This window comes from Epinephelus moara, chromosome 5, assembly GCF_006386435.1.
Source record: "Epinephelus moara isolate mb chromosome 5, YSFRI_EMoa_1.0, whole genome shotgun sequence".
In the NCBI taxonomy this organism is placed as follows: domain Eukaryota; kingdom Metazoa; phylum Chordata; class Actinopteri; order Perciformes; family Serranidae; genus Epinephelus; species Epinephelus moara.
The window spans coordinates 44,479,197-44,504,984 of NC_065510.1; the positions used below are offsets into that span (position 1 = coordinate 44,479,197).

Genomic DNA, 25,788 nt, shown 5'->3' on the forward strand with positions numbered 1-25,788 from the left:
CTCATTAGTTCCTCATTAGTTCCTCAGTAACTACTCATTAGTTCCTCAGTAACTACTCATTAGTTCCTCATTAGTTCCTCAGTAACTACTCCTCTATGAAATTTGATCATGAGTTACTGAGGAACTGACCATTAACTAATAGTTAGTTCCTCATTAGTTACTCATTAGTTACTCATTAGTTACTCATTAGTTCATCAGTAACTACTCTAATTTTGTGTACCATAGTTCCTCAGTAACTACTCATTAGTTCCTCAGTAACTACTCATTAGTTCCTCATTAGTTCCTCAGTAACTAATCTAATTTTGTGTACCTTATTGTAAAGTGTTACCTATAATTTCACTGTCCGGACTAAGAATAATGATTAGGTTTACCTGACCTTTAAGTCTTGCACTTCTCTTTTTTTCTCATAGAATGATGGGGATTGCCCGCTCATCCGTCGTGTGCTTTGTTATTGACACCACTGGCAGTATGTCAGATGACATCGATGAAGCCAGGGCGGTTGTTTACAAAATCATTGACAGCAAAAAAGGAACACAGGATGAGCCATCCGAGTACATTCTGGTGCCCTTCAATGACCCGAGTATGAACTCTTCTACTTAATCATTGATCATGTCTATAAAAACCATCAGTGATGTTAGACTCCTGGTGATGTCATAAGGCCATAGAATGTTAAAAATGTAATGCTTCCCTGTATAGTTATAAAACTAGTTATGTATAAGTGTAACATCTTACGTAAAGTAGATACAGCAAACTGTGATGCATGCATCTGTCATATGCATAGTAGTTCTGTAGGATGACAAATGGTTAAAAAAAAATTCAGCCCGGGTTAGTCTTTGTGTTTAGCTCATAGACTGTATGTAAAGATGGATGAAGCATCTTCACTGGGCCCACAGGAGGTGTACCAGGCTTTAAAGCCAATTTTCATAGTGGCCAAACAGTGGAATTGCAACTCCCAAGTCCATCATGTGATGCCATTGAGCCCAAAAAGACTTCGCCCATAGACTTACATTTGGAAAGAGAAGTCTGTAAATCAGTTGATAAATTGTTTTGAGTGTCACAACCCCCATGAAATGACTTGTTTCACTATCAGGGTTTAATCCATTCAGACTGAAAACAGGAGCTGCAAGATTAAATCATTTTATTCCATTCAAGTTAGCAGAGCGCTAGGAAGCAGCAAAAGTAGGCAGGCCAGAGCAGTTTAAATGGGGCAGCCTGAATGAGATTCCCCAATTGGTTGCATAGAAAGGAATCGTGTGATCCATTAGCTGACTCCCTTCCATCAGTCAGCTCCTCCATTAGTTGACTGGGCTACTTGAGATCAACCGATGTGGCTGGGATGTGAGCTGAGCTTAACATTGTGTCCTGCCTGAACTAATGCTATGCTCAATTTTTATAGCATCAAATTACTAATAAAAAACAAACTTATCTGAAAAACAAACACTTGAACATAAAGCAATGTGATAAGAACTACCTAAAATGACAGAAATCATCTCTGGGAGAGAATTATTTTACATGTTCGTTTGTTAGTTTGGCTTATGTCCCATCCTCCTAATACAGAGGGGTTGTCTTTATGACCTTCACTTTTGGGGAGGTGTCATGTCATTTATATTGTTTATACAGTCTATAGTTTAGCCCCTTATCTGTGCTTTATATGTAGAGTTTGGACCGATGATCAGGACAACAGACCCTGATAAGATGAAAAGAGAAATCTCCAAGCTCACTGCAGCAGGAGGGGGTGATATTCCTGAGATGTGCCTGTCAGGACTTCAGGTACTAGAACTGTGATATTGTCTAACCAGGGTGTTTGTTGTCTGGGGGAAACCTTTCCAGATATTTCTATTGATCCTTTAAAGAATATGGTGATTGAGAGTGAACTGACTAAGTTCATTATTTTATTTCTCCAGTTGGCTCTCACTGGTGCCCCTGCCTCCTCCCACATCTATGTTTTCACTGATGCTACAGCCAAAGACATCGCCCTCAAGGACACTATTGTCGCTCTCATCAGGAGCACCAAGTCAACGGTAAATGCAAATACTGACTGACACACAAAGCTTTGCTATGTTCATTCATTTTACTAAGCCTAAGTGAATTGAAATTGGGATATACAGTGTGTTACAATCCCCATACTATAATACTATATAGTATGTCAGAAAAAGATTTAATATGTCCCAATACATAATATGTCCTCTGCGCAGCGGACAATACGTCACAAACAACTGAGCCACAAACAGATGACAGCTTGACATCTCATTGACAGCTCACTGACAGCTGTTTGACACCTGTCTGAAGTCGCAATGACAGATGACAGTGCATTAAAGTAACTTATGACCAGCTGAATAGTAATAATAAGAATATTGATTGTTTAAGTGAACAAAATAATTATAAATATTACAAACAACAACAGGACATAACTGTAAAAATAACTGACAGAGAAATGCAGATGTAATTTCGCCTTTGCAAATATAATATGTGCAAATCTACAGTCTGTAGTTAAACTACATTCACTGCAAAGTAACAACAGCAGAGCTCTCCGGGTTGATCTCCATCTCTGGCATTTCAGTAAGTGGCGTTTTATTTCTAAGGTGACAGATATAAAAGCAAGGGTGTCAAAGTTCAGGGCGTAATGTTATGAGAAAGTAGTATGTCCGGATTGTGTGCATACTGCATGCAATAGAACATCATTTTTAAGGGCAGCTGCAGTACCTACTAAATGTAAAAAGATAAAGTATGCAATTTGGAACGCACCCATAATCTCCAAATCAAATGACCCCAACAGGTATCATTCTTCATGACCGGGGCCAGTAGGAGGCGTCGTCGTTCCCTCAGAGCCGGTTCTTTTGAAGACTACAAGACCTTGGCTTTGGCCTCTGGAGGCCAGGCCATCCAGGTGTCTAAGAAGCAGTTACCTCAGGCCACAGACGTCATTCTTGACACCTCCACTTCAGCTCTGGTAAGACTGTGACATTCTGTGCTATCTGAAGCATGTAACAGGTCTTCAGTGGTTGGCGCAGTTTGAAAAGTAAAGCAGTAAATCATCATGCTCTCCTTGTTCTCCCCTCTCCCTCAGGTGACAGTTGTTCAGCGAGCAAGAAACCCTGGGAAGCAGGAGACCTTCCCCTTTATGTTGGATGAATCTCTGAAAAATATCACCATCTACATCACAGGGACATCCATTGCTTTCACACTGACAAGCCCTGCAGGTATCTCACCATTCCAGTTTAAGGCAGTGGAAATGTTTGAGACTCATTTGGAGTCCTTTTTCTTGCTGAGAGTATCACTGTGTTACATATTTATGACCAATGTATGCATGTTAACATTCCAGGTGTGAGCCAGAGCCACAGTGAGGCCAGCGGTAAACTGGGGACCATACAGATAGTAGGCAACCTGAGGAGAATTCGTCTCCACGCTGACAACCAGGCAGGCACCTGGAAGATCAACATCAACTCCAACCAACCATACACACTTAAAGTCACAGGTCAGATAGACACTGTTCATTATACATGCTCTTTCTGTACACAAGCGCTGTTGAATTTGCATATACACTTTATTTGTAGATTATAGGAATAGTTCAACATTGTAAGAGATATGCTTATTTGTTTTCGTGCCAAGAGTAAGATGAAATGATCAATACCACATTCAAGTCCATGTGGTATATATAAGGCAACAACAGGCAAGCTGCTCAGCTAAGCATAAAGACTGGAAATGGGGGAAATAGCCAACACATTCTCAACCAACATGCTCTCATTCCAAGTCCTCACATATCACTGCTGTCAGTGGACTTTCACGTCTACATATTACGCATTAGGTATCCTCCTGCACCTGTTGTTGACATTTGGGGTTGCCACAACCAACACTGGGACGTCATCAAAAGCACATGGTTAGGTGTAGAAAAAATCATTAGGGTTTGGCTCTACATTCATACAGGAAGCAAACACCAGGCCCCTGGGTGAAAGTCAGGGGTTTGTTGGACCCATCCACCACCCCTCACACCTGCCATATAGGGACTTTCAACCTGACTCCGTCCAGCAGCGTACCCTAACACCACAAAATGTTATGGCCAGCTGCGTAACAAATTGACGCCGCTAGTCAGCATATCATACTGTCGCAAAAGGTGGCTTTTGGCATCAGGTGTCTGACACCAAAATCACTGACAAAGTGGCAGTATTCGATGACTTTGGAATGAGAATGGACTGGTAATGAACACCCAAGCAACAGTCACTCCACTAGATATAGCACTTGTCAGTGCCCTGGATAAACGTTCACCACCACCCTTACCGCATTCACCACCACCCCTCCCGCCCACCCAATAGGGACTTTCTAGCTCCTGTTATTACGTCGTTACCCACAGCATTTCAAACTGATGCCTTCCTGTGGCATATCATACCGCTGCAACAGGCACCGTCTGGCCACATTATGAATTCAATTCAATTCAATTCAATTCAATTCAATTTTATTTATAAAGCCCAATATCACAAATCACAATTTGCCTCACAGGGCTTTACAGCATACGATATCCCTCTGTCCTTAGGACCCTCACAGCGGATAAGGAAATACTCCCCAAAATAAACCCTTTAATGGGGAAAAAATGGTAGAAACCTCAGGGAGAGCAACTGAGGAGGGATCCCTCTTCCAGGACGGACAGACGTGCAATAGATGTCGTACAGAACAGATCAACATAATAAATTTGCAGCAATCCATATGACAAAATGATACATAAAGAGAGACAGAGGGAAAAACTGAGACAGAGAGAGACCGAGAGAGACAGAGACGCAGGGCAGACAGTAATGTTTGCCCTGCGTCTCTGTCTCAGGGCAAACAATAGTTACAATAACATTCATTTTAGTAATAATAATAATAATAATAATAATAATATCAGTAATTATGGTACCATATGCTTAAGTATATATTACTATATAATAATATATGTATGTGATAATAATAATCATATGTGTATAATAATAGTAGAAGAATGACTAATAATAGTAGCAGTAATTGGAAGCATCAGGCAGGACCATGGCAGCAGCACAAGCACGACCCACGATCCAGGCATAGAATGTATAGAATGTATAGAAGTATGTATAGAAGTCTTTATTGTCATTGTGGCAGAGCAAACAACGAAATTGGAGATGCAACTCCGCTTGGTGCATAGTAAGCATAGCTGCAATACGAGGGAACCTGTGAGACAGTGGAGCACAAAGGTTCTGGAGAGGAGGCCGAGTTAATGACATGCAGTAGAGCCGAGTTGGGAAATGCAGAAACAGGACACATATGTTCAAATCAAGAATAACCAACTTTTCAGAAACTAAGGAGAGAGAGAGAAGGAGAGAAGGTGCTCGGTGTATTATAGGAGATGTATTATAGGAGGTCCCCCAGCAGACTAAGCCTATGTCAGCCTAACTAGGGGCTGGTACAAGGCAAGCCTGAGCCAGCCCTAACCTAACTACAGGGAGCCAGTGCAGAGAAGCTAAAACAGGAGAAATATGATCTCATTTCTTAGTTCCTGTCAGTACATGTGCCGTCGCGTTCTGGATCAGTTGGAGAGTTTTATAAGACTTATTAGAGCAACCTGATAATCCCTCTGTTTATCCTACTGCCATGACAGGTGCTGTCCGGCCAGCTGGCGGCATATCATAACACTGAAAAAAAATGCCTTCTGGCCACGTTACAAACTGACACTGCCCAATGGTGTATCATATCACTGCGAAAGGCGGCTTTTGGCATCGATTTCTGACGCCGAAATCACTGACAAAGCGGCAGTATCTGACAACTTTTGAATGAGAATAGGCTGCCTGACTCAGCCCCACCCTGAGATTGCAAACTTAAGAAAGTTACTGCTCGCTGTCAAAAATGTGTCCACCACATGAGCCCTTGTGAAACCGCTTATTGTAGTTTTTAAACTCTGATGTTTGTAGTGATTAAAACAAACAAGATCTATCATGATAAATAGTGCCATGTAGATCTTTGGACAGAAGGCTCGCTGTTTTCCCCTCTGTGCTAAGCTATTAACTAATCAGATATGAGCAGTCACTTCATATTTACTGAGCGGAAAGTGCTATTGATCTTCTCATGTCACTTTCAGCAAGAAATCAATTACAAGTATAGGATTATGTTTTTTGATCAGTAGCATAGTTTGTATTCATTTTCATTGCTTTTTGGTCCAGGCAATTCTGCTTCTATTGTCAAAATAATTGAGCATGAATTATTACACAGCTGTTGGCCAAACCTTTTAAAGACTTGTATGTATATTTACTGTAAGTGTGCTTATGTTTCCAGGTCAAAGTACTATTACATTCATCTATGACTTTGTGGAAAGCTTCAAGGGACCTCACCCAGGTTATGCAGCACTCAGTGGGCGTCCACAAGCAGGTACAGTACCTGCAATAAAGCAATTTTACTGTTTAACAACAGTAGCACCTCATGAACTGTACTTGTACAGGCTCAAAGTAATTATAACCAATCATAAATATGAAGGTGTTCTTAAGAATTCCTGTTGGACCTTTTGAGATGTTTGGTAGCAGGGATTTATATCTTTGAATGCATCCATTTCCAAAACTATCCTTTGTTAGAGTTAAATCAGTCAATTGCTTTTGCTATGAAAATGAATTTTCCTCGTGTTCTTCCCCCTACCTTACTTCCTCACTTCTCTCTTCTGAAAACCCAGGCCACCCAGCCACCCTGATGCTCTCATTAATGGGTAGGAAAGGTCCGTCCTCCATCACCATAGGACATGTTGCCCTGGTAACTGTGTCTGGTCCTGAGACTGTTAGAAATGGCACAACAACTGACCTCGGCAACGGAGACATGCTGGTGACTGTTGATGCAGTCCCTGAGGGGGAGTTTGTGGTCATCCTGAAAGGGACTGACAAAGTGTCAGACAGTGAATTTCAGAGGCAGTCTACCACCCAGATGTCCGTCTCTAAAGTGAATATCCAGGTCGGTCTCTTCACGTCCTTCTCACATCATTTGTTTCTATATTTGATTTAAAATAAGACAAAAGAAAGGTAACACGTTTATAGCATGTAAGAACAATATCACTCTTCTTCACCTGTTGTCTTCCTTTGCTCTTCACTTCAATTTCCCTCTAGGCTGTGGTAAGCAGCAGTGTGGAGCCAGGAAAAACCTTCAAGCTCCCCTTCAGTGTCATGACCCAGGGCTCTGGTGGTCAATACTCCATCAGCGCCAGAAATGACAGAAACTTCCCCATGTCCTACCCAGACAAGTAAGGGGAAGCAGCTAAAACCACTTCTTTTGTTAAACATGCTTATCAATACTGACATGTCTCTAAAGGCCTTAGCACACTGAGTCAGTTTTTTCAGATGCGTTTTTTTAACTGTAAAAAAAAAATAATGCACAGACACCTTGCACACTGAGTCTGATGTGTTTTTTGTTTTTTTTTTGTTCTATGCGTTGCGAAAATTCGCAATGAGACAAAATGATTAGACATTTCCTCTCTTCTCCACTGGAGTTATGTATCTGTCACCACTCCTTCTCCCTCATCATCATCCACCATTTTTTTTTTTTAAAGATATTTTTTGGGGCATTTTTCGTCTTTTATTTGACAGGACAGACAAGTGTGAAGGGGGGAGAGAGAGAGGGAGTGACATGCAGCAAAGAGCCACAGGCTGGGAGAGGGAGTGACATGCAGCAAAGAGCCACAGGCTGGAGTAAAACCTGGGCCGCTGCGGCAACAGCCTTGTACATGGGGCGCCTGCTCTACCACTAAGCCACTGACGCCCCGTCCACCTGAATGTTACTATCTGACCTGTTTAATGTGAGCTATCTGAGTTAAGATGGCTGTGAACCTCCTCAAGCTTCTTAATATTTCAATTAAAATGCAGGGGTTATTCACAGTAATAGTTCCTGTAGTCATAGAGTGTATCTTTCTCTCTTCTCTTGACAGGCTCTCCTTGACAACTGGACAATATACTAATGCTACTATGACCATTACACCACCTGCCAAGACACCATCGGGCACTGATGTCACACTGACTGTTGAAGCCAAGTCGTCTAGTGGTGTCGACTCCAATTATGTCGTTTTGAGATTCTCTGTTGTTACCAAGGTAAACAGATGCATTCAGGATTACACAGTTGAGAGTGAAAAAAGAAAGATGGATAATACAATTGCACACTTCTTCAAAAGGTATACAAGTAGGATACAGATCTCATTTGCTGTGAGCCTGTGATTTATAATATATTTCTCACTTTTCTCTTCCTGTTCTTTGTCCAGATTACTGATTTTGTTCAGCCTTTGTGTGAAGTGTTAAGCGTGCTGTCTGATGATTGCCCTAAAGACTTGTCTCAGTGTGGACCTTTCCAGTGGGAGCTCATGGCCAACCTTACAGATGGAAACGGCACCGGGATAGAGCGCGTTTCCCTTCGACAGGGCAGTGGAAACCTCACAACCACCTCCTTGAGCGCTCCTATCATTCAGGCCAACTATACTGCCTCCTGCTGCTCCCAGATTGTTGAGTTTGTAGCTGTAGATAAAGTTGGAAATGTGGGCAGGTGCCATCATTCCATTGTACCTTCTTCTGGCCCTGCTGCCTTAACCCTGTCACTGCCACTGTGGTTGTGCCTGCTGGTATCTGCCTTAGTAACAAGGTTCTAATGGGTCTAGGAAAGGTTGCTCACCTATCTTATGTCTGTCAGGTATTGGATACACCCTTTACCATTGTTAATCATTTACAATGAATGTCTTAATGGTGATGGTCATCTCATCACTGATTAGGAAATGGATGATAATTTGCATTGTCTGAAATAAAATATTTATGATTTTAAAAAAAAGTGCATGGTTGAAAATGTTTCTGATGTTGTATTGTGTCAGTTTTGCTGTCAATAATCGTCTTTGGTTCTGATAATCTGAGCACAAAGCAAGAAAACAAATTCCTTTTTAAAATCACATTTAAACACATTAAACAAAAAAATATGCATATACAATAAATCATCTTCTATGGAGACATTTTTACATCATGTAATAAAAATGCAAGTTGTTGCTCAAGGCAAACCAAAGGCTCCTTTATTTTCAGTGTAGTACATAGTACATTTGGCATGACTTGGTAGGTTTTGTTAACATTGTAGACAGATAGATAGATAGATAGATAGATAGATAGATAGATAGATAGATAGATAGATAGATTTTCTCTTGGAGGAATAAAATTAAACAATGATGTGCTAAAACAATGTAGGGGTCAAGCCTAATTCGCAGCAGTTTTTATGCCTCCACGTCGGCAAAAGCTGTAGCCGGAACATTTAATTCAAAACTTTTTTTCAGTTGTTGTCTTTACTTCATTACTCCACTTACTCTTAAGTATGATCCAGAAATACACACTTACATGCTGCTTGAGGAGGCTCTTCCCAGTCACAGCTGTCTGTTGGGGACGAGCACATTGCTTGCATCTCTGGAGAGACCTTGGTCAAAAAAATGGCCTGAATAATTAAAGAAACGTAATATCAAACAAAATAACAATAACCAAAAAAAAAACCAATACTGCAAGGTATTAAATCATAAGCTCAAATCATGGCTCAAAAAAATCTTACTTTAATTAAATACTGGTCAAATTGTGCGCAGAATCAAAATAGTGAAGACTGTATGCCTGTCAACTCTATTTTCCAGACATACCCAATTTATGTAATTGCAAGATGTTTAGGGACCCGACTATACAGAATTAATTTCAAAAAATGGCACTGTTCCTTTCTCCCTCACCACAATTTAGCATAAATTTGGAGCGTTATTTGGCCCCCTTTCCAAGAAAATAGCTCAACACAGTTGATGTCAACAAATGCCTTTGGTCCTCTAGTTTAATATGATACCCGTGTCTTCACTGTAGCTTTAAAACTGAGCCGATACAGCACATTTCATTTGCTAACATTAGTCTGCCTCACCTCTCACCATCACAACCACCATCATCACCACCCTGACTTTTAGGAGCCCCTGAGTTCTGCTGTGGCATCCTGACTTTGCTAGTCAGGCTCCAGTCCACCTCACGTCTGTGCCTATGAATTCTCTGCATCGTGCATCTGACCCCCCTCTGTCAAATGGACTGCACCATTTCACAGTACCTGCGTGGGGTGGGAGTATCAGATGGCACAGTGAAATATGTTTAATGATAAAAATACAGTTATTGTGTAAATACATATAACTTGTATTGTCAGTGATATGTCAGTAACTAGATTGTTGTACTAGAGCCAGTTTAAACCAGACCTTTTCACGCTAACTTACATGTTTCAAAGGCATCTGCATATTCTGAACATAATAGAGCTCAATCAATCAATCAATCAATCAATCAATTTTATTTATAAAGTCCAGTATCACAAATCACAATATGCCTCAGAGGGCTTTGCGAATTAAAATTGTAATTTCTAATAATGACAAGCAATATTTATGTGCATTCCTTATTTACACAAGCACTATGAGCAGTCAGAAGCAGGTGTAGATTTTGTTAGTGCCTGGGGAAAGATTAGATAACCTATTGATGAATGCCGAAATACATGTATATTTCCTTCTGCTAACAGTTAACACACAAATTCATCCAGCTCACGTTTCATGAATGAGACCTAATATCTCAAGAACACCTTAAGGGAATTTCTTCAAATTTGACACAAACATCCACTTGGACAGAAGAATACAGTAATTGAAATTTGGTGGTGGAAGGCCAAAGGTCAAGGTCAGTGTGACCTCACAAAAGATGTTTTTGGCTATAACTCAAGTATTCTTATGCTAATTAAGACAAAACTTCACACAAATGCCCAGTAGGCTAAAATGAAACGATAACATTTTAGATCCAAAAGGTCAAAGGTTAGCTTCACTGTGACATCACAATGTTTTGCATAAAACACTTTCTGGCCCTTACTCAACATCATATCTCAGGAACAAAAGTGGAGACATTTGGTCAGATACTTAATTGGTGACTCTAATCTTGAAACTGTGCTGACTGTATAGATCTTCTGTGTGAACCATCCATGTTTTCACAGACATGGAAGACTAGCTGTAAGAGAAACCTGGCTGGCGCACTGAAGCATACAACCGTGAGGCAGTAGTTCTAATTATTGAGATAAAATCTTGCGTAGAAGTGTTCTGGAAAAACAAGTCATCAACATTCCATTAATTTCCACTGTACTAGAATGGTGGCAGAAATATCAAGAATGTGTTTTGTGTGACTTTGAGGGAAACAACCTTGACTTCTGATTGAGCTACCAACAACCAATAATATTCTTAAGATATGAGCCTAACTTTATTAGCAGTTATTGACAGAAAGTTTAACACATTAACTGCAGGACATCATTCTACGCTGATCTAAAACTAATCACAGCTGTGTCACAAGTCTACGTGACAAAGCATGGGTGGAAATGTTTGTACACTTACCACAGTTAAAGGCATAGTGCGCCCAAAAATGAAAATTCAGCCATTATCTACTCACCTAAATGCTGAGGGAGGCTCTGGTGAAGTTTTAGAGTCCTCAAAAACACTCTATTGAAACCACAAAATATCTCCATACTGCTCGTCCGTAGTGATCCAAGTGTCCTGAAGCCCCGACAAAAAGCTGTTTGGAAAAACGTCATTTGAACTCTGTTTTTAGCCTCATTGTAGCCTGTAGCTCTGACTGCCCGCGAGGCCAGCGAAAGCACTTGAACACACATGAAGGCGGTGCCCATGTCTCAAGGTCTCGCGCAAGCGCACACATGTCAGCTCAGTGTACAGAGAGGCAGTTAGAGCTACAGGCTACAATTATGTGTTCTTGGATGTTTTAATCTGGGGCGCCGTCAGCCATTAGGTGTGCAGTTGTGCTGCTACCCACTCCCCCCTCTCCCCAAGTGTTGTGAGGACTCTAAAACAGAGCCTCCCTTGGCATGAGGGTGAATAGATAATGGCTGAATTTTCATTTTTGGGTGCACTATCCCTTTAAGATATCCTGAGCAATTAACTGTGGAAATAGTACTGATTCTATACGTGTTTTCAAATAACATTAATAATCTGAAATGAAAATATTTTTACTGAAGGAAAGACACAATTGACCAATATTTGCCAAAATAATTTGAAACAAAAAATCACTATCTGTTAAAAAAAAGGTGCAGAGCAGGGAGTTAGTTTGACAATTCTACATTTATTACCCGTTTTCTCAAATGACAGGGCCAAGAAAATATACAACTTCACTCAATAGCAATCAAATAAATGTTAACTCAAAATATGTACAATTTCTCAAATGAGGTTTTAGAATTGGCACAGAATGGTCTGCAGCAACAATTGTTTAGATGTAGCCAACACTTTGAAAAATGGAACCAAGCTTTTACCATGTCCTTCAGAGGGGGGAAAAAAGACCTATCAAAGCAATAAAATTTGTAATACAGCACACTTATTGCCATTTTGTTACATCAGTGAAAAGCAATGCTATGAAAGAAATAGAAACATCAAAAATTTACACTGTATTCAAATTATTGACATTTTTACAGTTAAATAATACAAGTCAACTAATTTTCACACTGGAACAGTTTAAAGTGTCACAGTTATGTATTGTGAACACTGAAAAAAGGGAATCATGACATATTCGTTTATTGATATTAGATACAGGCCATTTTGATTTTGGTAGCTATAGAACTAAGGAAAAAAGTCAATAAATGATTGAACTTTCTGAAGTAATATAACAGCAGCAGATTTTGATGATACTCTTACATTGTGGGTTACTATGATAAACCAACAGAATAAAATGTAAGACAGTTAAAATGTCTAAAACAGGTGTTCTATGTACATAAATAAAGACTTCAGGTTCGTGTCAGATTACCTTGCATTTTTCACTACGAATACAAAATCTATTACAGCCTGTGGCTGTGTGCACAACAAAACTGCATCTAATATTTGTGTCAAAATGTTTGGATGCACAATGTTTTTGTTTTAATGGTTCTCACGTGATCTTACAAGTCTTGCCAATCAAAAAAATAATAAAGAATTATTAGTTTTATCTAAAATTTGCATTTACCATGTGAGGGGAAAAATGCTACTTTTACAAGTGTGTATTCTCAGCCACCAACCAAAGTTGAAGACACTGTCAGAGATCATCATCGTCATTCATCTCCCCACTTTTCTCTACCCTGTAAAGAGTGCACATTACCTTAAAGAAAAATGTTTTAAAGATTTGTTCAACATTAAGAAAATGCTCTTATTTGTGTACATGCTGAGAGTTACCGCTCTCACAGCTGTGCTATAAATCTGGAGCTGGAGCCCAAAGACAATTAGTTTAGCTTAGCAAGACTGCACTCGCAATTTACACAAAGCTTTAGAGGTGCTGCTTCCAGGCTTTTACACAGCGCTATTTACCATCTTGCTTCAGCTCCTTATTTAACGCACAGACATGACGCCGATATCTATCTTCTTCGATCGAACTCTGGGCAAGAAAGCCTGAAAGACTGTCTGTCTTTTTGTCCTTTGTATATCTCGAGAACCGTTCATCCGATCTACTTCACATTTGGCAGGTAATTTGCTGGGTGCCCAAGTACATGCATTGTCAAATTGGGTGTGATTTGGACATAAAACATGTTCGATATTAATAAACTTTAAATAAACAAGCAAACAAGAGGTCTGAGGCTCTGTGCAGAAGCAGGGGCGGGGGCGGGGCTTCATGGATGTGCCGAGTCGAGCACGTCTTGCTGAGTGTATTTCCCAGGTGTTTCTGACCGCAAATAACCGTGATCCTTGGTGTGTTTTTCTTTGCCAAACAAACTTATAGCACCAATAATTTTCCTGCTGCTAAATATATTCATGCTCTATTTTATAACCGCTGTCGTTATGTCAAAACTACTGACTAAGACACCTATGTGGAAAATAATGCCACAGCTTTGTGTATTTCACCCATGATTCTGTCCGTGAGTAGCTGCAACTTGGGTGCGTTTTTCAGGGGTGGATTTAGGGATTTGGAGCCCCAGGGAAACACGGTCTTGCTCTACTCTACACCCTTACTCTAACTTGGAATGTTAGTAGTAGCAGTGGTATAAGTACTCCAAACTTTTTTTCTGGAAGTAAATCTTTTAATACCCCACAGTAACTCTTACATTCACATTATAACTCAAAGTGAAAAGTGAAAGAGAGGCCTTATCGGTGATGTACTAACATTGACGTCTGTTAATGGTGGAGGTTTCAATTCTAATAATAATACTTCTGAATAATACCAGTGAACAAAAATACTTTGTATTTAAAAGGTCCAGTGTGTAGGATTTAGGGGGATATAGTGGCAGAAATTAAATACAAGTAGTTTTTTTAGTGTATAATCACCTGAAATAAGAATTCTTATGTTCTGTTATCTCAGAATGAGCTGTTTTTAATCTACATAGGGAGCAGGTAATCATCTACAGAGCTCCCCATGTTGCACCACCATGTTTCAATAGTAGACCAGAGTGAACAAAACCAAACACTGGCTCTATATAGGGACATTTGCGTTTTCCCATCCGCCACCTTGATTAACAGCCACTCCGAGAGCGTCGGATAAACGGTTGTTGTTTTTTTTTAACCTGAAACTGCTTTATTCAGTGTTTTTACCTGTTTAAAACAGCTGGTCCGATTGTTTTGGAAGAGGAAGAGACCTCTGCAGATAATTTAGGTCCTGGTAAAAACCTCCTTAACGTCTGGATCAGAAATAAGGTGAGCACATATTAAGTTTTCGGAGAAAATTGGTGAGCAAATATTTACAAGTGCTGGGCAAGCGGGCCGTCTGCATAATACCGAATGGGGTATGAGAAACTCATTTGTAACCCGAAACTGCTTTATTTGGCTCCCGATACAAAACCTTGTTAACAATGAACTCTGAAGAAATTCTAGTCAAGAGAAGTTTTAGCTAGTTGCAATCTGCAATCCTCACCGCTACATGCCACTAAATCCTCATAATTCTTACACACTGTTCCTTTAATTGATATACTCTGAATTTGCAACATAAACAGTAACATGTCTCTGACAACTTTAAGTAGTATTACAATGTTTTCCTCTGAAGTAGAAGTACAGAGGAAACCATTGTTATAAGTGCTTTGAGGGCTTTTTGTGTGTTTTCTTGGGGTGCATTATGTCAGAAAAGCAACTTAATTTTTCTCATTTCTAAATCTCATAATAAATCTATGGCTGTTTTGGGCTCAGGAACGTTGCTCAGTATCCGAGGAAGCACAGTGTCGAGTGGGATGCTGTTTGGATGTGCAGTTCTCGAGAAAGCTGCCAGCAGCAATACTACAGGCCACGTAATAGTCCCGTCTGAACAGGCATGTTATGAAAGGGCATTGCAATACTTTCCTTTAATGAGGAACTATTCCTTTAAGCCTTTATAAAATACAACATAAAGAAATCCTCTGATTAACACAGCAGCGAAAAAGATTGCAATTCTCCGTTGTGTTTGTTTTACAAATATATTGCGAAGAAGAGAAGAAAGAGAAAAGGAACCCTTCTGCACTGTGTATTCACATAATATACCTCTCTTTATAAAAGACATTAATGTTCTCAGCGGAACAGGGTGGCCTCTTAGATGTCTCTCACTGGATTTTATGTACATTCCTAACATGCTTTTTCAGGTGACCTGACTGTGTGAAATGCTTGGGGCAGTGTGGGCAGGAATGTGGTTTCTCCCCTGTGTGGATATACTTGTGCCTTTTCAGATTATTGAAGTCTAAAAATCCTTTCTCACAGAATGGGCACCAGTGTCTCTTCTCCCCATTATGCCACCTTAAATGCACATTTAGTTCTACCCTCCTTGCAAATTTCTTTTCACAGAGGTTGCAATGGAATGGTTTCTCTCCTGTGTGCATGCGTATGTGGGCTTCAACATCTCGTCTTGTAAAGAACCCCTTGTTACAGATCTGGCAGATAAAAGGTTTAATCCTGCTGTGCACCATCTGGAGGTGTTTGGTGAGGCTAAAACTATAGACAAAGCCCTTCCCACACTGTTGACAGATATGGATCCTACCATTGCGATGCACCCGCCCATGCCGTTTCAGACCTTTTGAATCTGGGAAGCTCTTACCACAGAGCGTGCACGAGAAAGGTCGGCGACCTCTGTGGAGACTAACGTGGCTTTCCAGGGCTGCGATGCTGCTGAGGACACGACCGCACTCCCCACACTGGTTTTTGAGGAGACGCCTTCCAATGACTGATAAAGGCTGTAACGGTGATACAACAGGTGGTGCTCTGACAGGTATGGGGAAGAGGGAAACACTTGGGGGGTAAACTGCTGTATGACCTTGGGATTTTGGTGAGTCTACCTCTTTCGTTGGAGGTAAAAATGAGGACCTCTTTCCCCCTGCAGGAGGTGTTTTACTTGCTACAACTGTAGGAGGAATCCACACAGCTTTAGCTGTACATTTTCTCACAGCCTCACAGCTAGCACCGTTCTCTGCTATCTCGCTTATTTTAGATACATTCTGCAATTTTGATTGACTAGAATTTTGCATTGTAGCTATTGTTTTGTCTTTTGCTGCTTTTGTTAATTTCGTAGCATTCACCCCTCTAGAATTCTTTTTAGGACCTGCATCATCTTGAATTAATCTGGGTTTCTTAGCAGGAGTTGACTCCCCTGTCTTTCTAGGACTGTTACCATCTTCGGCCAATTTAAGCCAAAAAACACTTGAAGAACTAGTTTCACTCGTGGCTTTTTTAGCACTAGCATCATCAATTGTTATGTTATACATAGGACTGAAGGAAGTGGATTCCCTTTTAATCTGCTGTGTGACAGAAACATCTTTAGGTAAGGTACATCTCCTACGACAGAAAGAAGTTGATTCGTTGCTAGACACTTCAGGGCTCGTACCTTTTTTACTTAAAGTAGACGTCCTTGGATTAACAGCAGTAGATTTAGTCTTTTTAGGACTAGTACCACTAGTCCTCTTGGGGCTCACAGAAGTGGTTTTAGTACTTTTAGGGCTTGCACCAGTTTTTGGGCTAGCACCATCTCTAGGTGAAGTACTCCTCCTGGGATGCAGAGAAAGGTTTTTGGTCTTTTTAGGGCTAGCACTTACTTTAGTTGAGCTAGACTGCCTTGAACACACAGAAGTGGATTTTTTATTTTTAAGGCTGTCCCTGTCTTTCGTTGAGCTCGACCTCCCTGGACTCACAGGAGTGGATTTTTTATTTTTAGGGCTGTCCCTGTCTTTAGTTGAGCTAGACCTCCTTGGACTTACAGAGGTAAACTTTTTATTTTTAGGGCTGTCCCTTTCTTTAGATGAGCTAGACCTCCTTGGACTCACAGAAGTGGATTTTTTAGTTTTGGAGCCTACACCATGTCTACCTGAACTACTCCTCCGAGAACTGACAGGAGTGGATTCACTAGTAGCCTTATACCTCCTAGGACTGACAGAAGTTGGTTCACCAACAGTCCTCTTGGGTCTAAGACCTTGTTTACATGGTCCAGATTTCCTAGGACTAATGGAAATTGGGTCATTGGATGTCTTTTTTACTGATGTAACATCTTCAGCTCCTGGGTTTTTTGGGTTGATAGGGATAGGTTCTCTAGCTGTGTTTTCATCATTTGGACTGTCATTCGCTAATCTAGTTTTCTTCAGTTGTACAGTGGGGTTCTCTCTTTCTGTGTGCAGCTCTGGATTTGTTTCAGTTCTTCTAGCTTGCGCATGAGTTCTGAGATGACTTCGGAGTCGGGCCACAAGGGTATTTTTCTGTAACCTTTCCTTGTAATTGGGGCTGGTCACCAAACAAGAAGCTGTGGCATCTACAGAATCATTAGAGGAGGCCTATAACAAATAGGAAAGAGGAAAAATAAATTAAGTCATAAATACATGCAGAGCAATCACAAAGCAGCGTTTCCCATAGAAGTAGACTGTATTTGTTGTGGTATTTGATGGGGGTTGCATTACCACAATACCTTTTTGGGGTCTTGCGTAACAGGTGACACTGCCAGCTGTGCCAGGAACTGGGCTTTAGTCATCTGTAAATGAGGGTCACATGTGTCCTTGTTGGTGATGGACGTCAGATGTATGGGAGGGTCATTTGGTAATGCGCAATCTTGCACTGAAACGTTGTCCAAATGAGGTTCACCATCTGTACCAGATACATCTGGAGGTTCAGTCAAGCTGACTGAGTTGGCTATTCCTGAGTTCTCAAAGACTGGTACTGACACCTTGGGTGGTGTAGATGGCCTGCTGTTCGGTGACTCTTCCAAAGTACTGCTGTTTTCAGAGGGCAATGATGCCTTCTTTTGAGTATCATTTGGCTCTGACATCTGAGAGGTATTTACAGACAGAGCAACAGATGTTCCTTTTAAATTGGGACAAATGCCAGTGGTTGATATGACTACAGGCAAAGGTTTCTCTTGTGCAGTACCTTCTTTCAAATTGGATTGTGTTTCAGAAGATCCATCTGTAGGCAGTTCTGAAACCAAGACTGCTTCTTTGGCTGATACTGGAAATGGGAGCCTGGTTAATCTGACCACAGCAGAAAGGTTTTGTTGAGTGGTCATTGGAGACACTAGCTCAACTGACATGTTCACACTGGAAAAAGTTTCTGTTGGCGTTTCAGAAACAGAAGCAGTTTGTTTGGGAGATTCCAAGTTGTCCAATGCATTCGGTCTCTTTAGAGTTGATATTGTGGCTATTTCATCCGAAGTGGTTTGTGTATCCACAGCATTGCCTAACTCCTGTGATAAAGAAATCAACTGTGGCGATGACACCGTAAGAGGAGCTGATTTGGTGGACTCCTGCTTTGCTGTCAAAACAATGGCCTGTGACTGATGTTTCCTTGACGCCACAGCTGACACCTGTCTTGGAATTATAATTGTAATTTTTGGTTGTGATATAGTCCCAGACTGCGGGTCTGTTGAGGTGGCTGTCGACTGTGAAGTGACAACAGGAAGAGATTTCCTGGATGTAACGTACAGTTTTTTTGGATGACCAGAGGAAAGGGAAGGTGTTCCTAGAGGCAAACCTGCAGCTGTAGAGCATTGAGGTATACTATTTTTCTGTGAAGCAACAACTTTTGAGACAACAGTAGGAAGCTGGGTTGGAGACAGCGGTGCTATTTTCTGAGGTATTAATGAGGACACTGATCTTGGCATGACAAGTATTTTATGAGATACTGCCTCACCCAGTTTGCTGGGTGCTTTCTCTGATGTTACCGGAGGATAACGAGGGTGCTGCTTAGGAGACTGCATACTTGTTTGAGCTGCAGCAGTTGATGTAGCAGTATTAGATGGAGTGACAGCGTGCTGTTGTTTTGGTATGACACCCTTAATGTGGGCCTGAGATTCATTGTTTTGAGTGGCATCTGCAGTAGTGGGAACGGCACCATGTTTCTCTATTGTCGATTGTCTTGTTGTGGGCAGCTCTGTTATGGATAGATTGCTGTCAACTTTATGAATCTCAACAGGAAGCTGTGTCTGTGGCTCAGCTGGGACTTCATCCACAGTTGGTAACGTGCCCACATGGGGAGGAGGTGCTGCCATTTTTTGTGAAGAGGAGAATGTATTTTGACCTGTTGACTGATTCATGGCTTCAACTAATAGCATTGCATCCTGAAGAGTTACAGAGGTGCGCCGTTCTCTGGACTGAACTATTGGAGTGTTAATTGTCTCAGTTGCCAATGAGACTTCAGTGGACTGAGTTTGAAATGCTCCTTCTTCTATTTCCATTGAAAGTTGTTGAGATTCGGATAGTTTTTCCTTTTCATAGGAACACCTTCTTCTCAAAGATGCCACTGAAACAGCTGGAGAACCAATTTCTTTCACTGGCTCTTGCAGACATTTAGATTTCTTTGGTGGCCGTCCCCTTCTACGTCGTACTGAAGACTCAGGCTGAGGAAGAGCCTCACCTTCTGCCACGCCACTTTTTAATTTTTCACATGCATTTCCTTTGTTAAGTGGTGTAGGTTGTGCCAACTGTTCCTCTGTAGAGTGCACATCTGCATTTTCTTGCAGAGTGACTTCAGCTTGTTCATTTACTGACATTTTGTCCTCTCTTTGACACTGTTTGGCGACCACTGATGGTTGCTCTTTTTCAAGGGGTTCAACCTCTGATTGATGCTGAGCAACCACCAATCTGTGTTTTTCAGATGCTACAAGTTCTCCCTCTGTTTCTGACATATTCTGACTGATTAAAGACTCTTCTTCCATGTTGCCCGTTAATGCAGTGAGTGAGATGACTACTGAATGCTCTAGTTCGGTCGATTGGTTTTGGGTTCCTTGTAAACTGCTATCCATTCCCAAAGAGGGTAGTTTCATGGCCACTCTGGTCTCTTCATCTTTTTGAGGTAAGGGTATTTCTCTAGTTGAACATTCCTTGTTAACGAAAGGCCCTTCATTTTCGGTTCCATAAGCAGAGGCCTGTGTTGAATCTAGACACAGTGACAGAGACATGACAGAGAAAACATGGCAAGAAATAAAAAGGTGAAAATGGTGAATGGTAATCCTCAACAAATTTTGTGAATTTTAGATGATATAACTTTAGTTGAGTAAATAAAAAAATCCTCACCTGCTTTATCACTCAAGACTAGCCCACAGACCACAGGGGGCTCATCTTCCTCTTGCTTCAGAACATACTGTGGAGAAGAATCGCCATAAGCGTCCTGCAGAGGGATGACAAAACTTTAAATTTCAAGAGGACTTATATCAGAAGATAAGTGTGTTCATAGCTAAGATACACACGCACCTCCTGTTTGACAAGTAGAAAGGCCATTTGAGTAGTTCCCTCTCCATAGGTGTGGTCCTGCAAACTGTACTCCAACCCCTCATAACTGCAATGTTGCGCTTGGTTTTGAAATGGTGAGTGGCTTAGCGGCTGACATTGCTCCACCAGCATCGTGCGGAAAGGAACAAGGTCTGTAAACGTGAACACACAAAAGTTTTTTAGGACTAAAAAAAACAAAAAAACAAAAAAAAAAACAGAAAAGGTTATAACTAAATCCCCAAATGCTATTTGGTCAGATTCCTGGTAAGTACAGTGAAAAGAAGCCTGCTAATCTACGAAGAACCAACTTGCCTGGTCTCTGGTAACTCAGTCCAAAAGGATCAGACAACAAAAGCCAGGAGCCAAACTTATGAGTGATACATACCACATGCATGTTGGGATATGAACATGCATCAACACATAGCAAAAAAAACTGCTAGAAACTTGATGAATTAGCAAAATAATTTTGTTTACACACAACATCAGGGTTCTAAATTAATACCAACCAGGCGCCAAATGTGGCAGATTTTCCTTATGACAGGTAAAGCGGGATTTATACTTGTGCTGCAGACCCTACACCAAAGCCAACGCTGTAGCCCACGCCAATGTGAGCATTTATACTTGTGCTGTGGTGTGTCTCTGTCACTCTGCTGTTACACCTCCAAAACACTAGTCGGCGACAGGGTTTCTGTGAAGTATTGTAAAGTTTAGTTGATTCAAAACACACATTAGACAAAGCGTAATAAAGACAATTTCAAACATAAGTACACAAACTGGCTTCACTATAACTCGCAGTATTCACACACAAAGCACTTGTCTTTATGTGGAACATTTTCCCCACAAATACAACATGCTAATGTTATTAGCACAAACCTATGGCATTTTACATCATATAAATTAGCCTAGCTCTCTTCATATGAAACCAGGGACAGCAGCAACATTTAAAAAAGGTAACATTAAAATTTCAACTCTATTACAACTCACAAGGTTCACTGACAAAACAACTGTCTTATACGAAACACTTTTTCCAAACAAATATAACGTGCTAACTAGTGCTGCACGATTAATCTAATCGCAACTGCAATCGCGATGTCAGGCTGTGCGATCACATAACTGCATAAAAGGCTGCCATTTGCGATTTAATGTAAATAAATGTTAACGTGTGTGCCTGTGAACGTATCTACCTCTCCTGTAGTGTGTGGAGTTTGTTGACATTACGCCCACAAGCTATCCTGGTGTGTGCAGCACGTATGGTCAGGTGACCAGCCGGCATGCAGCAGTGACCAACATAGACGCTGAAGAAGAGCATGAGCACGACCATGAACAGGCTGAGTTGGTGGTGAAAAAAACCCCAACTTCTATTATATGGCAATACTTTGGAGTCAGGTACGGCGACGTTGAACAGAAAGACGTGCTGTGTAAAATTTTAAAAGTTAAAATCGCCACATCCCGCGGCAACACGACCAATCTATATCAGCACTTGAGACAACACAGAGAAAAGTAGGAAGAATGCATGCGAGAGAAAGCTAAGCTGTGTAACGTTAAAGACAAAGAGACAACTGAAAGCCGCCAGAGCCTCATAAAACAACATCCAAGCACAGTTACGCAAACATTTGTAAGTGTCACGCCATATGACAAGACCTCAAAAGAGACACAGGGAAATCATGGACTCCATAACAAACTATATAATAACAAATGAAAAACTGAGCAACTTTGCTCGGGTTCGTCCCACTTGACATGCTGCTGTGTTGTGTTACGGCCTATTCACTTGCTGGAATTTGTCATTTACGTGACAACGCCTGAACGCAACACAGGCAAACTGAGTGTGTGTGTACGGTGCTGCGCTGCGCTGCTGTGCGAGCAGCCTGTTTGACTGTGTGTAACAGCAGTCTGTTGATGGTTATTTACACTGTCCATGACAATAACTATGTCAGGTCAGGTCAGTGCCCCCCCGATATAATGTAGGGGAAACACTGAATCAAGCGAGAAGACTCATGATACCATTTATTTATTACATTGTAATCACAAATCGCAAATAGCGATGAGCGGAGATTTCCTTTGCTCATATGAAGCCAGGATAAATCCCGAAGTATAAATCCCTGAAGATGATCACACACAGGACTTAAAATGCTATTTTTGTGGAGGCTTTATTATGTACACAATTTATTGTTTGTTATCTGTGAAATTTAAGTAAATGAAAGCTTCGTTTCCACTGAGGAAAATGGTTTCAGCTTACAGAAATAAACAGGAGGTCTACATTACCGCAGGATGTAGTTACATTTCTGGGGAGGTGCACATCAAGCTATGGTGTAGGCTACGGCGACAATTTTTATGTCAGAACATCAATGAACACCACCGACCACCCGGTGAGTTTCATGGCTTTGAAAACAAACATTTAGGGTGGTTTTAGGACAGGTTCACACATGGCCATAGGCAGTAGTGTTAAGCCAGGCAGGGGAAAGCCAAATTCTCAGAAAATGAGCAATCGTCACTATTTTGGTCTTAGCCACTCTATTTCATCATAAACAACCCAGAAATGGGGCTCAAAGTGCAAAATACCGGACTTCTCCTTTAAAAAACATAGCTTGTCTCTGCCCATCACTCTCCCCCTCTGCTGCCAAAACTCATCCATACCTTCATCACATCCAGAACTGACTACTGTAACAGCATTCTTTATGGTAGGTACATCATCCAAAGCTGTAAAGAAACTGTAATACATCCAGAACTCTGCTGCTCATCTGCTCATCCATTCCCACTCTCGCAAAAGGGATTTTATTCCCCTGTTTGAAAATATGCAGCCATACATGAAAAATTATGTAAAATAAATAGCAGAGCTGTACATTAAAATTTTTGCACATAGCACCAAACACATAAACTAGCAGCCCTGGAATGCACGCAGCATGTGCAACATATAGACCAATGTCGCAGTGTACACAAATTAACAGACAGATTAAACAGAGTAGCAGCTCTGGGTCTCTCTTAGTGTTGATGGAGAAACTGTGAGTGAGTGGGGCGGAGCTGTGCATAGACTGTGAGAGAGGAGAGATGAACACTGGTATGCGTTATGAAATGCAACTTGACCCTATATCAGCATAAATGGTGTTGTCTAAATTTATATCTTGCTTGAAAATATATCGATATATCACACAGTCGTTCTATTGCCAAGCTGTAGTAGTCATGTAAAACATGTTTTCATAAAAGGTCATAAACCACATCAGATGTTTTTGAAAGTAGATTCATGTAGGGTGAGGTCAGGTTTAGGGTTGCAATGGCATGAGATTTTTACGGTATGATAACCATCTCGGAAATATCATGGTGTCGTGTTATTAAAGAATTTATATTATTATCAGTCAGAATGACCCTTAAAGGGATGAAAATGGAAGGGTTACTGGTTGGACAAACTTTTTATTATCATAATTGAAACCATGTTGAAGTATGTGTACAAAGTATCCCCCTTTGAATATAATAATAAAGGGAAGATTCTCCGTCCAGTTGTTGTTGTTTTTTTTTCAAAATATTGTAGATAAGCAAGTGTACATCGTGTGATAACCATCACACCATCAAATTTTAAATCACAGTATACTTTATATTGCTGCAACCCTAGTCAGGTAATTTGGGACAATGGGATAAAATGGGACAAATAAGGTTTTTACATCGTGAGTTCTCTCAATATTAGTAACTAGCCACCAAACATGTTACTGCATTGTTAGTACAAATGTCCTTTATATGAAACAAAAGTTTTTATTGGTCTGAGACAAATAGTATGCGCAGAGCAAAGAGTCAAAAAAGTCACTGGTCCCAGAACTTCAAAGGAAAGCCATGTGGCATGTTGACTTTCTTTTTCTGCTAATAAGAGTGCTGCAGTTAAAATAACAACAGTATAACAACACATTTGGTTGTAGGATGTTGTATTTTAATAAATGATTGACTTATAATCAAATACACTTTAATTTTTCATGGGAAATGGTTTTGAGAGTTTGCTTAATGCACTCAGGTAAAATGAGACAAAAAATAGGTGAAAGTGACATTTTTTTCTGAATTGAAACAAGTATGTCTTTACTTAAAAAATGTCAAAGATGATGTATTGAGCCCATGTCAGCAAAAGTAGTCCAGAATTACCCATAATTGTTGCACACATACATGTCCACAGTAGACAATATGGAATAAAGGAAGCAGACAAGAAAAGAACAGGAAAGGTGATGGCAGAAAAGTCAATTCAAGTAATAAGTCAAAATGTCACTGAATGTACCATGTAAAGCGAATAACGTTGCTGTTTGTCTTCTCTATAGTACTGTACACAACCACAATGTCCACAACCGGTCACAGGCTGCCATTGTCGTTTGAACACGCTGTTACCAGTCTAGTAGCGAGGATAGCATTGTATGGTTTCCCTCCCATTTTGGATCCCACGCTTCCGATAAGACTGAGCTAAGCTAACGTTACTGACACATCCATAGAAAAGAGCTGCCATATGTAACCCACATAACGGGAACAAACTCATCATTTTGGCTTAACAATCATATAGCATATCAAACAATTCTATTGGTTAGGATAACCAAGCTTATGGTGGGTAACGGGCATCACAACTCACCACACTGAACAGCTCGGTCACGTCTCTCACTGCCGCCGTTCGGCCATCCAACAGACTCACTTTCTCGGCTGACAACAGTCGGCTGGTTTCCCGCATTCTCAAGTTGGCTGCATCTTGTTTTAAGGTCCTCGTTCTCCCTCTTGATTCTAGAGATTTCTGCTTTCAGCTCATCGACCATAGTTTCAAAAAGTTTGGTGGTCTCAGCGATTGCAGCCTTGAGCATGCTCTCCATAACGGAGGAGTACTTTGTCTGAAAATCATCCGCTGACATTTTGGTATTATTAACCCTTCGTCCAAGTTCCAGTATGAGTCCACTTTCGATGCTACGTTTATCGTAACGTTATTAAAAACACGGTATTGGGATATGGTTCAACATGGCTCCTTCCCGTAGACCGAAGTGCTGCTTTGTGTGACGCACTTTAGCGGAAGGAGGGAGTTGAGCAAATATCCGGTGATTCACTTCTATGCCAAACTGTGTGTTTTGTAACGTTATATAGTCCGTTTGAACGGAAACAATAACCAAGCACATGTGTCAGCGATTAATTAACATTAACGATTTATGTACC

At 40.8% G+C, this 25,788-nt stretch overlaps 2 protein-coding genes and 1 long non-coding RNA gene across 3 annotated transcripts in view; 1 reads left to right on the forward strand and 2 right to left on the reverse strand.

Moving 5' to 3' along the window:
* The window catches only part of vwa11 (von Willebrand factor A domain containing 11), a 16,632-nt gene extending 7,794 nt beyond the window's left edge, over nt 1-8,838 (forward strand). The window contains exons 8-18 of the mRNA XM_050044251.1: nt 411-580; nt 1,658-1,770; nt 1,905-2,021; nt 2,777-2,950; nt 3,068-3,200; nt 3,323-3,475; nt 6,274-6,366; nt 6,662-6,933; nt 7,086-7,219; nt 7,901-8,060; nt 8,228-8,838. Of these exons, the coding sequence (XP_049900208.1) occupies nt 411-580; nt 1,658-1,770; nt 1,905-2,021; nt 2,777-2,950; nt 3,068-3,200; nt 3,323-3,475; nt 6,274-6,366; nt 6,662-6,933; nt 7,086-7,219; nt 7,901-8,060; nt 8,228-8,608 (1,900 nt within the window). The 3' untranslated portion in view covers nt 8,609-8,838. The remainder of the gene's footprint in view (nt 1-410; nt 581-1,657; nt 1,771-1,904; nt 2,022-2,776; nt 2,951-3,067; nt 3,201-3,322; nt 3,476-6,273; nt 6,367-6,661; nt 6,934-7,085; nt 7,220-7,900; nt 8,061-8,227) is intronic.
* The window catches only part of LOC126390157 (uncharacterized), a 698,278-nt gene that overhangs the window by 587,436 nt on the left and 85,054 nt on the right, over nt 1-25,788 (reverse strand). The gene's annotated exons all lie outside the window — the stretch shown is intronic.
* On the reverse strand, nt 12,082-25,639 carry LOC126390104 (uncharacterized). The gene is made up of 5 exons (XM_050044234.1): nt 25,223-25,639; nt 20,614-20,783; nt 20,437-20,530; nt 17,838-20,299; nt 12,082-17,706 (listed from the first exon to the last, which is right to left on the reverse strand). The coding sequence occupies exons 1-5, from the start codon at nt 25,491-25,493 to the stop codon at nt 15,499-15,501; spliced, it is 5,205 nt and encodes a 1,734-aa protein (XP_049900191.1). The 5' UTR covers nt 25,494-25,639; the 3' UTR covers nt 12,082-15,498.

What these genes read in the sequence shown, in the direction of transcription:
- LOC126390104 (XM_050044234.1), bottom strand. Translation starts at nt 25,493, where the DNA reads ATGTCAGCGGATGATTTTCAGACAAAGTACTCCTCCGTTATGGAGAGC. An exon ending in TGACCGAGCTGTTCAGTGTG is followed by an intron (nt 20,784 to 25,222) that starts GTGAGTTGTGAT and finishes TCACGTTTACAG; the next exon opens with ACCTTGTTCCTTTCCGCACG. An exon ending in AGTCTTGAGTGATAAAGCAG is followed by an intron (nt 20,300 to 20,436) that starts GTGAGGATTTTT and finishes CACTGTGTCTAG; the next exon opens with ATTCAACACAGGCCTCTGCT.